Source organism: Pezoporus flaviventris, unplaced genomic scaffold (assembly GCF_033815535.1).
Source record: "Pezoporus flaviventris isolate CSIRO_AGI_PZ_B2104156 unplaced genomic scaffold, CSIRO_AGI_Pfla_v1 ptg000002l, whole genome shotgun sequence".
In the NCBI taxonomy this organism is placed as follows: Eukaryota; Metazoa; Chordata; class Aves; order Psittaciformes; family Psittacidae; genus Pezoporus; species Pezoporus flaviventris.
Window position 1 is genome coordinate 86,965,282 of NW_026892550.1, and position 17,112 is coordinate 86,982,393.

The window sequence follows — 17,112 nt, forward strand, 5'->3', positions numbered from 1 at the left end:
GCGATTACAGCAGTATCTTTCAAAGACTATCTATCTCCTGCATTTAACCACCTCAGCCTGAGTTACCACATTTTCTCTATGGTTAACACTTATCAGAGCTGCCATTGCACGTAACACAGTGCCAGGCAATTTCAGCAGTTTCTGGCAGGAGAAGTGGACGTTCCTGAACCCAGGACAAGACAGGTGGTGAAAGAGGAACGAGTCTCACTTATTTCAAGATGCAAAACCTCTCTAACAACTGAAACTCCACTTGCAAAGGTGAGCTCTGGTGACACGTCCGCCCACTGTCAAGGTTGACGTTCTTTGTTTATGCCCCAAGCACAGGGAGCACACGTGGCAGAGCGATCCAGCCCTCTGCAGCCAGCCGAGCACGTCCGCACCCTCACCTACACAGGGAATAGGAATCCCTCCCTCTGCACTGAAATCAGCAGCAGGGTGCCAGGATGCTGCCAGGCTTTGGACATGTTTGCTTGTCCATTACAAATGGGACCAAAGCCACCAATTCTCTCCATAGATGTCATTAAATAGCAACTAGACATTAAGGGTGACTATAAACATAGTCAAGATCCCAACTAGAGATTTAAGTTCCCTGATACACCACCTGTTTGTACTGTTTCAGTGCAAGTCTATACCATGCTATTCTCCTCTGCTGCTCACTTTTAAAACGTGGAACAAAATGTATACATTGGTTAACACGTGAAAGTATATCCCTCTTGAATAAATAGCTTTGAGCAATAGTTCTGCTTGCAGTGTCTGAAGAGGGAATTAACACAAGCTATGAAGGGAGTTTGGGGCAGAGAACACACTTAGAAAAAGAGCATTTTTAAATATTGCATAGTGCAAGAAGCACTGATTTCATTGCAATGGAAATAAACTGCTGGGGAATCATCTGAAGGCAACAGAACCATGGGAGGGAAATATTATGTTGTTGTATGGAGTAACCATGCTGTGGATAGCAAAGATGCTATCATCCTCCACTGAAACCCTCAGCATCCCACAAAAACATACAGCTTTCATCGGCAGGATGTTTAGGCTGGGTTTTACGCATATGTCCCCTTCCCATACTTGGGCTTAAAGAAACATTGAGGCAAACTGACCATCACCTTCAACTGGCACCTTGGGGGAAAAGAGAAGAAGGAGGACTAAAAGACAGGAAAAAACAGCACAAAAATGCTAAAGGCAAACAGATGCATCTCTACCCCAAGAGAAATTTATTCCTTTCTAACACTCCTAATAAATTCATGTAATGTTTTGTAGACATTAAAAATATTCCAAAACATAGCTCAGTGTAAACAGCAAGCTGGGTTTCCTCCTGCTCTTTAGCATTTCTCTTTGTTTACTCTCCATTTGAGGATAGAAAAAGCCTACATGTGAGCACTGCAAATGGTGTATTTTGGGACTGATGGAGCATTCAGTAAGAGAAGGATGAAATACAGACATATGTAGCCTCCAATAAAATAATACGTATTTTGCCTGAGTCACCAGGTTCAAAGAATATTTTAAAAAATAATAATCCAATGCCTGCTTTATTAATACTTTTTATTTGTATGGGGAAAATAATCTGGTACCATGGTGATGGGCAGATTGTATTAAGCTTAGAGAGACAGAGACATGAGACAGACATTCTGGGGTGTGTCTGCTCTCACCCCCACTGCCTTCTTGCTCCCAAACCCCACACCTCAGCAGTAGAGTACCCATGGGAATCTGCCCTGGCAATGCTTCATGAAGCGATGAACAGGCAGGCCAGTTCACCCACCACAAGGAGAGGTACTTGGCTAGAGATGCCAGCTCCCATCTGCGAGCCCAAATGGCTCTGTTCAGCCTCTGTTCAGCTCGGAGGTTGGGGGGGGGGGGGGGAGCTGAAACGTTCATTTGGTAAAAAAACAGCCCTTACCTTTGGCAATCAGCTCCTCCAGCTCTTGGTCAAATCCTTGTCGGTGGCATTTCCTCCAGAGCCCCATGTTGGTCGAGTTGTACTGTCTGTTGCACTCATCGACTGCACTCATAGCGAAGATCTGCCTCCTGTTTCTTGCCAAGAGGAGTTTCCCTTCCCAACGGTCTAACCTAGACCTGCTGGCCCTGAGAGGCAGGTTGTTATTGGAGTTATAAATGAAGCCAGGATCATTTCTCTTGGTGGTGATGCTCTTGCATCTCTCTCTGTGCTTCCTGGCATCAGTTTCATACCAATGGTCAGAGCAGATCGCCACAGCCAGCATGCCCAGGGCACACAGAGCTAAAGAGAGGCCAGCGTACAGCAGTAACCTTCCAGCAGCCATACCTCAGCTTCACAGAAACACCATGGACATCTTCACAACAGGCAAAGCCCTTGAGCGAGAGACCACGCAAAAGCCTCTGGAGCAGCTGCTGGGTGTCACTTGGCAGAGGCTGCTTCAAACATCCCCAACTCCCGTGGCTCACATCCACGATGCAGAGGGATGCTGAGACCACTACAAAGTTCTGCCCTGGTGGCAGTCTTGGAGTCTCATCTGCCTCTTCTGCTCTGCAGAGGAGAAACACAGACTTCCACCTCGAAGGGGAGCGTGCCAGTGACCCACCCTCACAAAGATGTCCTGTTCCCCTCACCACAAGCACCAGAGTGACAGGGGCTGAAGGGATGTATCCCCTGGGAGAGAACTGACAGCTACTGCTGATCACTCCATTAATCTCTTTCAGTCTGGCCGGCTCAGGATCCAAAAGAGATGGCTTTCTTTCAGATCAGCAGGCTCACCACGGCATCACCACAGGACAGAAAAGTTCAACAGCCAGAGATCTCCCGCTTGCAGGCGGGCAGTTATCCCGGTTTCAGGAATGGGTGACTTGCCTTTTCTTTGTCAGTGGCTCAGCGGGAGCATCGTCATCTGCATGGTCTCGACGGTCCGTCACTTGCTTGGGTTTAAAGCGGGGTCGAAGGGGAGGGAGCGCAAGGCGGGGAGCAATCTGTTGTTGCTGCTGCTGCTGTTTTAAATCGTGGCCAGAACAGATCCTCCCCGGCTGTCTGTGGGAGCGCGGGCACGCGCAGGTCTCTCCCTCCCTTAGCAGACTTCGCTGACAGTCACTGACATCTTGGCTCGCCTTCTCTCCGCCAGCCTCGCCTTGCCATTCACTCGCCTGCTTTTCTCGTCTGCGCTGTCATCCAGGCAGCGGAACGCCGAGATCCCTTCCCGGGGCCGGGCCGGGCAGGACCGGGGAGGACCGGGCCGAGGGCTGCGGGGCGGCGGGAGCAGCCGCAGCCCCGGCGGGACCGGCCGCCGACCGCGCACCTCCCGCTAGGCAGCACCGGCAGCAGTCCTCGGGCCCGGCATCTCGCTTCCTTCCCCCCCGAACGCACCCACAAACTCACCCAGCACCCCCCTTCTATTCAGCCGGTATCTGAAGAGCTTGCTCCCTCCCCGGCGCTGGGCTGTGGTGGTGTTGAGCACAGTTTTCCTAACACGGCGGCACGTTAGCCATCTGCAAGATGAAGGCGGGCAGGCAGGGCTAGGGCTGGCTGCGAGGATGCTGAGGAGCGGGGAGGGGAGGGAGGTCTTGGGGAATCAAACCAAAACAAACCAGGGGAAGGGGGAAAAAAAAGCAAGCTACACACCTTACAGCGGGGAGAAGAGGAAAGCAGCCACTAACTGTTGTCAACAGCTTTCGGGCTGCACCATTTCTCTGCCATATGGCCCGATCTCCACGTTGGAGCTGAGGTTTTTAGCTCAGCATCTTCATACGCATCGTATCCCCAGCATCAGCAGTTATATATTCAGACATGTTTGGGTTTGGTTTGTTGTTTTTTTTTTTTTTCTCCTTAAATTTCCACTCCCTTTCTCTCTAATGGGAATAACTCACCCATCTTGTAGAGATCAAGTGCAACAGAAGGCGAGCTGAAGTCCCCAAGCTTTAGAAATCTCATTTCACCGTTTTTTTTTAACCCAGATAAGAGCGAATCCAATCTTCTGTACACCTGGGAATCTTTCCTTGTTCAAACACCGAGCCCTGCAGCCTTGGCTAAAGCAGACAGACCGAGCATACAGAGCGCTGAGCCAAAAGCCAGTGATGTCACCCATGCAACGTGAGGCTCATTTCTTATTTCTCTAGCCTCCTTAAAGATAAACTGCACCACTTCCCAGGCAGGAAATGTCGATGCCTTACTTTCTTAGGAGGGGAAAAGGTAAAACCTGGATTTAACTGGATCCTGCTTATTCTTGGTCACAAACCCTTACATTGTGTCAACCAAACCCAAGATGACTGGAGCTGTTTCTTACTGCACCAAAAAATCCCAACATACTACATAACACAGAGTGTGAGCTTGAAAAACAACCTGGATTCAAGACCTTCTCTGATCCAGGCACCTGAAGCCTCCAGACTCCAAACTACTGTTTTAAAAGGAAGCAAGCACAGTCATTGCCCTTGCCCTGGCACATCCTGACCTATGAGTACCACAACACCCTGGAATCGGCAGAGGAGCCTAGTTGGCCCCATCCCACACACCAATGACTCCACAGCAGGAATAGAACAGAACGTGGTCACTCCTACTGCACCAAAAAGTCCACAGCAGGACACCTCTCCATGGATGAGTGATGCAAAAATCTCCATCTACGCTGGACCCTACCAGCTTTTGGCTCCTGAAGCCCAAGTTGTGTCATCTGCATAGAAGATAAGCACAGAACTCCATTGGAGCCCCTGGTGACTGCTGACAGCCCTTGGCTCCAAAAGGGGACTACTGGGATTTTGCTAGCTTTTAAGCCTAGCCACTCAAATTGTACTTGCTCCAGTGGGGAAAGCAGAGGTGGGACATGGTAGCTCTTTGTGTATCAAAACACAAAAAAATGGAAGGGCATCTCTACCACTAAAACCTTTCTGATTTGAAACATACTGTGATGTCTCGCAAAAGCAAGTCAGTCATTCACACCATATACACTGCAATCATCTGCATCACCAACAGCTCTGTTGCAAACTTTCAGCATTAGATTATGAATATTAACTGTACCTAGGCAGCTCTAGGTGACACTAATTGTTTTGTTGAAACAAGACACTGGTTTATTTTTTCTTTTTAGCAGTAACTTCCCTTTGTTGTTCATAATAAAGGCAAACATTTAAGGATCTAAGGTTCTTTAAAAATAGTTAAGCACAGATGGATCCACTTCTATAACTGGATTTCTCGAGCAGCTACATGTCAGTCCATAAAAAGAATCTCATTTTATAGTGGGCTCGGAGCAGCCATGCTTCTTCTCTGTTTGGAGATAAAATCTAGAGGTTTGTGGTCAAAAAAGCTGCTAGGTCCAAGATGAAGATGGCAAACAGGTTTCCTGCATTGCACCCACACAGTGATGAGAGTGCACCTGGATTTCTCTGTCATTTTTAGCATCAAGTCCCCAGCTGAAGGATGAGAACAGGGAACAAGCATAATTTTACCAAATGTGGGTTTTGGCTGATAGGATTGTTGGATTTTTGATTTAAGCACAAAAGTCTGCTACATTTATCCTCTATTTAGACTGAACTGGAAGACAGAACTGTTTGCTGTCTAAACTTCCAATTTAGGAAGAACTGGAAGAGACTAGGGGTAAGAGCAAAATGGAGGATCCAGCTACTAGAGCTGCATTTCTCATGATATTGGCAAAAGGTACTTTAGAGGACAGGGAAATTGCATAACGTAATCATACCTACATCTATTTTCTAGTTAAACATTACAATTACAGTGCAATGATCCAAGATTTGATTGGACCCAGGTAGGTCCAGGTGCCAGGTTTTTCCATCCCACTCCAAGGCAGCAAGAGAGTTTGGGACAGGGGGACTTTTTCTCTACCTGGAGAAGCCAGACTTGTTCTTCTTTTCATTCTTAAACATGGGTTTGAAAGCCAAACACTGGCATGCAGTTCCAGGTTTTACCTTTTTCTCTGAAAAGGCATTTCAGTGGCAGTTTCTATGCATTTTTACTTTTTGCTTGCATGTGTAGCTTTATCAGATGGCAATCTATATCCTCCTGCAAGTCACCTTAAACACATAAATGTAGGAGGAAGTGCTGGATTTCAGATGAGCTTCACTTTAACTCTTAGAATTAAACATTTCTCTCCCTCATTATCATCATCATTCTCCCTTTCTTTCAGGAGGAGCAGAATATTGCCTGCTGCAGGCATTAGGAACCTTCCCTCTATCTCTTCCCAGGATTATTACAGACAGCCCCTTCCCAGAACAAACAGATCATTATTAAATTCTCTTCATCCCATCCCACCCCCGCCTCACCACAGGGTGAAAAAACAATCCTTGTGGATCCTCAGATAAGTGTAAGCTGAGAAAAAGGCATAAAGAAACCCCCACACCTCCACACACACTTGGACACATTCCCTACAGTGAATTCAGTGCATCTTGACAAAGGGAGGTAATTCATGAGTCTTAAGTGAATCGGGGAGTGAAAATGCAGTTTTAGTAAACAACTGAAAGGCTATCCTTTCTGCAGGTTATAATTTCAGTGATCTAGAGGGAATGCTAAAGTACATGGGTGCACAGGGAAGAGTCTGAAGGCATGGGACAGAGCAGCGGAGCCCAGCGAGTCTGTGCAGAGCAAATTCCTTGTGACAAGCTGTGCACTGCCTGCTAGCCCTCACCACGGATGTTATCTTACAGACAGTGCCAGTCTCCTCTCCATTCCCTCCCAGGATCGTTTCGGCTTTCCTTAGCTACCACCACCTTCCAAGAAAGCTTCAGACACAAAAGCAAAGAGAGCGCCGCTACCAAGGTACACACAGGAGGGGTGGCTAATGAAGGGGGGAAGGGCAGAATTAATGAACAACCAATTGCAATTTGCTTTTCTTCGATTGTGGTTTTTTTTTACACCAAAATGACCTCCACCATATTTTTCTTCTTCCTCTTTTTTTTTTTTTTCTTTTAAAGAAAAAGAGTTCAGTGCCATCTAGTGGGGGAGGGGATTGAGCCAGTCAATGCGCTTCCCGTTTCTAGGGCTCTGTACCGCTAGCTCAGTTACCCAGCAGGGAGAAATGGTCCTCAGTATTTTGTTTCTCTCTTTGTGACCTTCACTTTCCAACAAGTGATGTTTAATTTACATGGGCTCCAGCCTTCATTCTTTGCAACGAATCACCTACTGAAGCCAAAGGAACTCGTACTGGTGGTGTATTACTTGGAGTACCGCAGGCTCAGGAGGCAGCTCACGGTTCTAATTAAAGGATTTCAAACACAAGACAGTAATCAAACCAAACATAGATACAACAAATTATATCTACTAATATTTTTTATCTTCCCAATGCACCTTGGATACTGGTGTGGGTGAATCCTCAGCATGCCAGCCCTTCTACAAACAGAGACGTAAAAGATGCCACCTATCCCATAAAGTATCTTACAGTAACTCCCACAAATACTTGACCCATCAGTCAAGCGGATTTTGGGTGTTCTGGTGACTCAGAACCAAGCAGAGGCTCTATTAAGGAAGATTTTGGACAATAAAACACCACATAAAAGCCTGGCATCTAAAACCCAGGCAACCAAACCAGTTGTTACTGCTCCTTATTTTTTATTTTCTAATAGAGAAAGGCATTTTCAGAGGGAATCATCAACCAGCTGCATAAACACGAGCTAACCTTACACACACGCACTGAGACGTGGACACACACACAAACACAGATTAGGCAGGCATCTCTGTACACACTGGTGTTCAGCTGTGCACACACTAGTATCTAGCTGCACACTTCTGCCCTCCCCCTGCCAACTCCAAAAGAGATTTGTTTTGCTCTAAAAAAACTCAAACAATTTGGATTGCAAAGTTAAGTTAGTGAATGCCAGATTTAAGATCACCCATGCAACATTAATTCACCCCTTATGCAAACACATTATGATACAATCTTTAATTACATGTTTTTTGTTTCCATGGGTCTCCTGCTTTTTTCAGCACACAGGATGGATGTTGCTCACTTAATGAATGCTACTCAAATTTTCTCCACTCCTTATCATCCAGTGTGTGGTGCATGTACTATTTACTGCAGAGCATCCAGATCTTGCACTGAATACAAAATGATTAATTTCCTCATGGGGTTTTCTATAGTGATGTTCTCATTGTAGTGTTTGAGGGTTGTTTGGTTGGGGTTTTTTAACAAACATCAATGAACTTATCTTCACAGCTCTCTGCTGAGGAACAAAGATAAAAGCCAATATTTTCAAACATGCCAGTGTATTCTGGGCACTCAATTAAAGAAGCTTAGAACCAAAACTTTCAGAGTGCTTAGCACTTTCCTTCTTCAAAGAACAGATCCCAGTGACCTTGGCTCTAGACACAGTGAGCAGTATTTCCACAAATTAGAGTTAACTGGACGCACAGAAAATGGGGACCACATGGATAGTAGTTAGGAAGAATATGATTACTTGAGTCACCTCTCTTCATAATAGCAAATTTTACAAAGAGTGAAATAAAATCCAATTTTTAATTCAATTGTCTTAACCCTGTGACCATTTTTCCTACCTGTGTATTCATCTGTTGGGCTTACTACATAGCCTTCAAACTCTTTACCAAACAGCCCTCCTGTCAGGATTCCAGAGTTCTAGTTCATCCATCATCTACCATGGATGGAAACAGAGTCTGTGTAGAAAGCAGGATTAGATCATGTATCTTATTTCATGAACACAAGACACAAGTGAATGGCAATTTATGGGCAATTTTTATTCTGGTGTTTTCTTAGAGTCTTGATTTAGTGTCCCAAAGCTGTGACAAACAGGAGAAACCTGCATGAGCTGAGACAGAATTAATCAGGGGGTCAGCAGCTGAATGGAGTGGAGCATCAAAAAAACAGGTTTGTTTCGGGAAGAAGGAAAATGAATTGCTGGGCAGAAAGCAGGAAGACATGTAGGTGAGCAGTCCTATATCATCTTCAACACAGCTGAGGGAATGGCCAGCACTAAATGGCCTCACACAGAGATGGGTGAAAGGCAGTACCCAACTAAAAAAAAAACCCTACAGAATAATACTTTTTTTTCAAAAGCTCTCCACCACTAAAATTGCTTCCTGCTGTGAAAACTTACTCTTTGTTATTTAGCTGTCGACTGTCAAAGCCACATCACTGTTAACAACCAAAGGCTACACTGTAGAAACAGCTAACTATGCATGATAACTACTGCTTCTCATCAGAGCATCTCCAATAATATTTTTGAGGTCAGGTAAAACAAGGATGAACTTTTTTAAAGTAAACTATAACCTTTACCCCAAGCTGCCCAATGCAGACATCATGCTGGGAAAATGTCAGCCCAAGCAGTTCAATTTTAGTAAAGCTATAAGCTACTGAACACATTAGTCAACTGAAGACATTATCCCTGCACCCCTGCACCACTTCCACACAGTCTGGGTTTTCATGGGCACTCTGGTAAACTCCAGAATAACTTGGAAGCTATTGCTCTACCTTTAAAGGTGTTGCCATGAGTTTTAGCTTTCAAGTCAGGTGGTAGGCTCTAAATGTAGATCATGGTACTTTTAACATGTACCATGCATGCACCTGAGCACTGAAGTGACTCAGGAAAGCCAGCCTTGTCCATGTGCCTTTTGAATCTAGAATAAACACTGGAGTGCTTCCAATGCCAGAGGAGCATCACGAAAAGGTTTAAGAAAAAGAAAAGACCTAAGTTGCACATGTGTAAGTGTTGAAAGACATTTCTGCTGGGCTAAGAGACTACTCAACCAAAGCACACAGGCAAGCTTTAGCCCTCAGGCCTCTTTCAAATTCATCTCCCTACAACAGAAAACACATCTTAGTCCTTGCTTTCACAAGCAGAGATTCAATCTGGTGCACTTTGTGAACGCAGCAGCCCCTTTGTTTTGCATCCTGCTTATTGTCTTGCCAACTGGTAGTCAACATCTTCATATTCTACAGCTTCTGCTTCTCTCAGTTGGACTAGGTTTTGCACTAACTCTCTCCCACAGACCTGCCTCCCCAAATGCCTTGCTGAAAGGACTTCTGTTTCATACAAGCCCCTCTGTGCTTCCCCCAGTTCACCTTATGGATACATCAAGCTCAGCCTCCTACCCTAGATCCTGCTGCATGAAAAGCCCATTGCCTGCTGCAGTGATGAAGGTGACATTGCTCTGACTGCAGGAGCTGTATAGCAAGGTTACTTGCTGCCTAAAGCCAGCTACAGAAGGAAGATGGGTCTCCGACATCACCATGATTGTGCTCAGCTGAAAGCAGGAGATATTACTTGTCATTAAAATTCATGGATCTTGCCACTTTTATAGAAATAGCAAGAAGAATTCAGGATGGCAGAGATGAGATATTAGGGCCAAAGAGTACTGACTCAGAGCAAAAACTCAGACTTCTAGCTGACGATAATAAGCATATTTGGTAAGAAGTGACATTCTTAAAATTACACCTACACATTGATCTTCAATATATTAAAGCCTGAATAATTCTGATTCTGCTGTAGTGCACCAATATTTAGTTCATATGGGCAGTCTAATATGAAGGTGCATCTGAAGGACTGTGGGTTTGCTTGATGTAGCAAGTCACACTGCACATCCTTCCCTAAGCTTCTGACAGATTTCAGAAGCCATTGTTCAGTCCCAGAGAGATTTCTGGACATGGGCTCTATCAGCAGTGTTTTGTGAACTAATCCACCGAAAGACAGAGCCACAGTCTTTGTACACTGATGCCACAGTCTTTGTACATTGATAACAGTCTTTGGTAATGAGTGAATCACATCCGTGATTGGCTCTCAGCTGCCAATTCAATTTGTTGCTTCTTTTAGTCGCAGAAGAAGAAAAGAGTTAGTTAAAAATCAGAATTCACAGATCATAAGAAATCATCACAAAAGACACTGGGAAAAAAAAAAAAAACAACAAACCAGCAAGCAAAACCAAAAATAGCACCTGCTTAGAAAATCTATATTCTCTGAAAGCACTACTCAATTTTGGAACATGACTCAGAAGTAAGACCTCAATCTTCATGTATTTCATTTGGCTGTGAAATTCTAGCAGAGTAGATTCATTTAAAAACAACAAAGAAAATAATGTGTATAAATCTTTACATATACATTGTGTGTTTCTGTAAAAGCAGCTGACATCTAGGATGATAAACTCTCTATTTAGACATAAGTATGCGGCTATCCTCAACAGTGCATTTACTTCTCATTTATTATCACCAAGAGTATTTGCATGAAAATAAAGTATTTAATTCTTCAGAGGTCATCTATTTGTGCAGTTCATTTCCACCTGAAATAGAAAACACTGTGATATTGCAATTGGTTGCAGAGGAATTGATTACATCACAAAGAGAAGATTAGAGTTCCAGGTGGGAAACACACAGCAGGAAGAGATGAATGCCTAAGCAAGACCTAGTTTCCATGCAATTGCCATTGGTTTGTTAGTCTTAACAAAGAATAAAGGAAAGAGGAGGAAAGAATATCTATACATTTCAGCAGAATTGCTACCAGGGCTCATTTTCTAAGAGATGGCAGCAGCTCCTTAAGGACTATTCTTCTTCTGTCAACACAGAGTTGAAATCACAACAGCAGTTAGTTTCACATGCCATTGTAATTTTTCATTGAAAATTTCAATCCAATATATTACACAGCTAAATCCAGTGCACAAAACAAAAGCATTTACAAAAACCTACAGCTTGATGTCTCTCTTCTAGAGCACATTTCAGGAGCTGAGCATCTCAGAGTGCCTTAGAACAACAGTGGAGATGCTTACAGTGCAGTGAATGGATGCAAATTGCGTAGGTACAAGGTGTTTGAGGGAAATGGCTGTTTAGACTGTCCAGCCAGGACAGTGAGTCACTTTCTTCCCCACACATCTGACTTAGGGTCAGAGTAATCTCTGCAGTCCTGTCTTCATAAGGTTCTATGATTGGAAATTTGCATGCTGGCAGAAGGAACTGTGGTTGTGATGACCTCATGGAAAGCTCAGTTCTGCAGGCAAGCCCCTTGTTGCCGTATTTTTTTCAATCCTCTTCAGAGCAGAACTGACCCATTACTAGGGCAGACTGGGACCATACCAGTCAGGCTGGACACACTTGGCCTTTCAACTCAGTACTAGTTAGCTGCTTAGCTGCTTAACTGATGGAAGAACAGCACTCCAAGACTTCTTCAGCACTTCCAGTAATCCTAGTTTAATAACATCTAAATAGGAGGACATTTCTAAGATCATAGCAGCAAATTTATCCCTGTTTTGAATACTGTTAGCACTAAATACAACAGGGCCATTCACAGAGCAGGACTGAGCCTCAACCACTTAGCAAGTTGAAAGCAGCAGACAACAAAAGGTCTTAACACCTCCAGAGAGTAGTTTGTGCAGACTACCCACCACAGCGGGGGGGAAAATGAGGAGTCTGATTGCTTCTGACAATTACTTGGGGTATTCAGTCATCTACCACATAGTCATTACTGCTCCTACTCTGAAGTTGTTCCAATAAGAACTGCTGTGCCAAGAAAGACATACATTTATTTACCTGCTGTAAAGGCCTCTACTAAGTACTCACCAAACAAGAAACAATGGGGAGTACTAAGCTTTAATGACTGTTCTCTGATTGCCGAACAGGTATGTTAAAGAGCCTGGCCTGCAGGAAGCTAATTCTCTTGATTGCTTTCAGAGAAATGGACGAAGGAACCACATTTCCCAAGGACAAAAATGGGTGGAAAAGGGAAGAAAAAAAAAAAAAAGACTTTTGGGACTCAAGTCATAAAGTCTGAAGAAGGAATTTTTCATCAGGAAAAAGGGAACAGATATCCAGAGAGCATGTGTAGGATCAGGGTTTGTTCAGACTGGGTAATGGCAAGACAGGAGACAATGGCTGAATCAAAAAAACCTCTGCAGCTCAAAGACAAGCTGCAAGAAGAAAGATCCTGAATACTCCCCAAAACCTTGCTGCCAGACAGAATACCCATGCAGGCTGAAGAAACTAAGGCTAGGAAATGCACGCAAGATTGATTATGTTTCTCTAGGCAAGCAATTCTGAAGGAAAGAGCAATGTTGGTCGCAAGTGCTGTACAAGGTCGCTGCATGTACCCTTGGGATAACCTGACATAATAAACGACAGCTTTAAGTCACGCACTGGGACTGGAATGATGAACTCCAGATTAAAACAAACAAAATTATTTGTTTATGTGGCTCTCCTTCCAAAAGACTGTGGAAGAAGGAAAGGCTGATCAATGATATTTAGGTCTACAAAGAGTGCTACTGAGATGACTGGGTACCTGGGAGTCCAGCCAGATCTGCAAAAAATAAAGCTGACTCGCAAAAATAGAGGCAGTCAGAGAGTGGGTATCTAGAGTGCTCTCAAAGACCTAACAACTTATCCTGTGGTCAGCATTGGTTGAGAAACTCTAAGACAAGAAGGGACATTTTAAGCTCAACATGACTTGGTGGTGTGTGCTCACAGCCCAGAAAGCCAGCCATGTGCTGGACTGCATCAAAAAGAGCATGACCAGCAGGTCAAGGAGTGATTCTCCTCCTCTGCTCCACTCTCTTGAGACCCCACCTCTGCTCTGGGGCCCCCAACACAAGATGGACATGGAGCTGCTTGAGTGAGTCCAGAGGAGGCTGTGAAGATGTTCAGAGGACTGGAGCACCTCTCCTATGGAGACAGGCTGAGGAAGTTGGGCTTGTTCAGTTCAGAGAAGAGAAGGCTCAGAGGAGACCTTAGAACAGCTTCTAGTACCTAAAGGGGGCCTACAAGAAATTTGGAGAGGGACTTTTTACAAGGGCAAGTACTTCTAGGACAAGGACAACTGGGTCGATTTAGATTCGATATCAGGAAGAAGTTCTTCACTGTGAGGGTGGTGAGGCACTGGCACAGGTTGCCCAGAGAAGCTGTGGCTGCCCCGTGCCTGGAAGTGTTCAAGGCCATGTTGGATAGGGCTTGGAGCAACCCAGTCTACTGGAAAGTGTTCCTGCCCATGGCAGGGTGTTGGAACTAGATGATTGTTAAAATCCCTTCCAAACCAAACCATTATATGATTTTATGATTCTTTGATGTAAACCAGGAAAACACAGAGAGAAATTTCCATTGGAATACACCATTGAGGTCAACAGGGATACGCAATACCAACGTCTGCTGAAACTTACAGGAGGCAATAGCTCACAAACCCAAGAGGTCTAGATCTAATACAGGATCTTGACAAGAGTTCAGCATGCAGAAATGTGAAGTCAAACAGACTCAACCAATCTCCTTGGATTTTCTGTTTAAGAGATTGATGTCTTCCTGAAAGTATTATTGCTGGAGCATTTTTACTCGCTATTCATTTCTACACTTGGTCAAACAGAGCTAGAGATGGACAGCTGTTCTGACCCTTTTTGAAAACCTTAGTGGATGTCCTTTCAGATGAGTGCTGCAAGGAATGATGGAAGAGAAACTATAAGAGCTTTTATCAGCAGTAAGCTAGATGTCTCCATTATTTCTTCTCTTTTCAGCTGATTCCAGCATTTCCATAATTTTCCTTTTTTTCCTTCTCTTTGCAATACTTTGTTCCAGCCACGAAAGATGTGTCTGTTAGTGTTGCCTTTGAAAGTTTTATGTGCAATGTTGTTGGTAAAATAACAAGAATGCTTTACTTCTGCAGCAAGTTTTCACTAGGGGAAGCTGAAGCATTTTCTAAGAATCAATTATTCTTCACAACCCATTTCTGAAGCAGACATTATTATCCCTAGTTTACAGAGGGATGAAATGGCAAATTTTCATTTCATTAAGTCGCTCAAGGTCATCCAGTGAGTTAGGAATGGAGCTACAAAACCCTAAGATTCAACTATTCTCTTACCCAGTCTCTTGATCTAACAACTAAGAAATATTTCTTCTCTTCAGTCCTAAGTACTTCATTTACACCTATCACTGATCATTTTTTCTGACATATCGTTGAACTACAGATTAGTCAGTCTAAATGACAATGTAAATGTGTGGAGATTTACAGTATCCTCCCCTCACTTGCCTGTTCAGCTTCACGGCAAACAGCTCGCCTTCCATTAAAAATGGACATGCTACAGTTCTTCTGGAGAACTGTCAATATCATATCATCTTGACAGAGAGGAAGAGCACTTGCTCTCTTTCCCCAGGAGGCAAGAAGGCTGACTCAACAGCCTGGCTGACTGGGAAAGCAATAAACTCAACATGCCAACTGGCTTTGAAAAATAATTCCTATTTTTCTCTTATGCTGCATCTCCCTCCCAAGTGTTTCCAGTGTTACTTAGCCGGAGCAGCAGTATATAAGCAGATTTCACTCTGTGGTGTTGGTTTGAAGAGTTATTTTAAAGTCAAAATAGCCTTCGAATGTCCACCTAGAGTCTATCAATGTCTTAAAACAAGACATGCCCTCCAGAGCAATTTGCATTGCTGGACATCTCCATGGCTTAGCGTGAATCCTGCTCAACAAAATGCAATTGAAGTTCACCAATTAATCATGTTCACATAAAAGAAGAATAACAAATGTATTCTAAACACATACGTAGCCAATGTAGTTTTACCAGATGCTCAGAGGTCCTTCTACTTGACTCAGATAATGATTTCATTCCCTCACGTCAATATTTGTAACAAGAAAATGTTAGATTGTCTTACAGCATGACATGATAGTTCTAAGAAACTCACAGAGGCTCAAGTGTTGCATTTTGTCAAGAAGCTGCCCTAGGGCTATTCAACATTCACTTATAACTAAAATACATACTCAAGAGGAATTAACCAGATAAGTAATTCCAGATCACTATTGATCAAATAAAATAATTCCAGACCAAATTACTGCCAACAATTTGTAAAAAGGACTTCCCTATGCTTTATCATGAGCTTTCTTCCTCTTTTTTGCTACTCTGATGTGCTCCATGCATGTCTCTCCACTCCCTTAATTCTTCCTTCACAACAGTCCTATGCAGAGAATGCTCATGTTGTCTCCCAGCCCCATGTCAACTCACTCTCACGTTAACTCCTTTCTAGGGTTACACCTTTTTTACTCACCTGTCTGCCACTGATTTTCCTCTAAATAATTGCTGACAAGTCCAAACACCTTGCTCTATTTACAACAAAAAAGCTCAGGAAGGTCTAACAACACATCCACAGAATTCAGCTCACCACAATCCTGCTCCTATGGTCTGCTTCTGCTGCTTCCTTCCATTCCCTGTTATCAACATAACAGGTCATGCCTTTAGCATGTCAAATGTAATGAGGACTGTGAAAACCTCAGAGCGGGAACGTTCATTTTATGTGTCTGAAACACTCCACACACACTTACTATCCTACATAAATAGTAGTACATTGGTTTGATTAGACAGGTGGCTTTGCATAGCAGTCTAGATACAACCAGCTTCAGGAACTGGAGGTCTAGCTCTCGTGCACCCCACCTCCATATTTACCCCACCATTCTGCAATAGCATGAAGGTGGATAAGCTTCACAGGGATGAAGTAGTGGAACATAAATGTTGTCCACACCTGTTATTTCCCCATAGTGATAACTAAAAAATTATCAAAGCAGTACCTTCTGTGACTGGAAGCACAGAAATAAAGAGCTTGGACAGCAGTTCAGCTGTCATCCTGAAGATAGCTACCAACTAAAACAGGAGCGCAGCCACCAGTATCCTGCTGGTGTTAATTACTCCCAGGGATGTACTCTAGGCAGCCAGGCTGGCCTGTCTAACCTGTTCTCAAAATGACCATCATCTCAGGAAAAGAGCCTTGGACAGTGTACTCCACGGATGAAGCACATTCCCCAGTGAGCTTCAACACCCTGGCATAATCCAGGGATATACAGACAGTCAGATGGGGTGCACAAGGCCATTTATGGCTGCATGGATTGCAGAACAGACCATGCTCTGCCTCTGCAAATCTGCAGATGTGTTGTCACTTTGTTGATTGTTGCGACCTTGATACTCTTTCCTGAGTGTCTGTACACTGCCTTACTGGCTAGCACACTCACCCTGGCTGGGTGCTTTGCACCTCATAACCACAGTAACAACAGGGATATAATAACAAAAAAATGCTCCTGTGAGTACACGTTTTTATTTCATTGTTGACCTCAGATTTAATAATATTTGTTATTGCAGGAGAAACAACTGACTTTAGAGGAAAAAAGGCCAGAAGAAATTCACTAATTGTTCAGATGTATCTGCTTCCATCACGCCAAAAGAGCCACGCTGGAGCCTACAAAGCCAATAATGGTGGTTTCCAA

General features: G+C 43.9%; 1 protein-coding gene across 4 annotated transcripts in view; it reads right to left on the reverse strand.

Moving 5' to 3' along the window:
- The window catches only part of TMEM178B (transmembrane protein 178B), a 246,494-nt gene extending 242,395 nt beyond the window's left edge, over positions 1–4,099 (reverse strand). For 2 of the 4 annotated variants that reach the window (XM_061444916.1, XM_061444915.1), the window contains exon 1: positions 1,895–4,099. In XM_061444916.1, the coding sequence (XP_061300900.1) occupies positions 1,895–2,276 (382 nt within the window). In that variant the 5' untranslated portion in view covers positions 2,277–4,099. The remainder of the gene's footprint in view (positions 1–1,894) is intronic. The other 2 variants (XM_061444914.1, XM_061444913.1) reach the window with 2 other exon arrangements.
- Between the last annotated feature and the right edge of the window lie 13,013 nt (positions 4,100–17,112).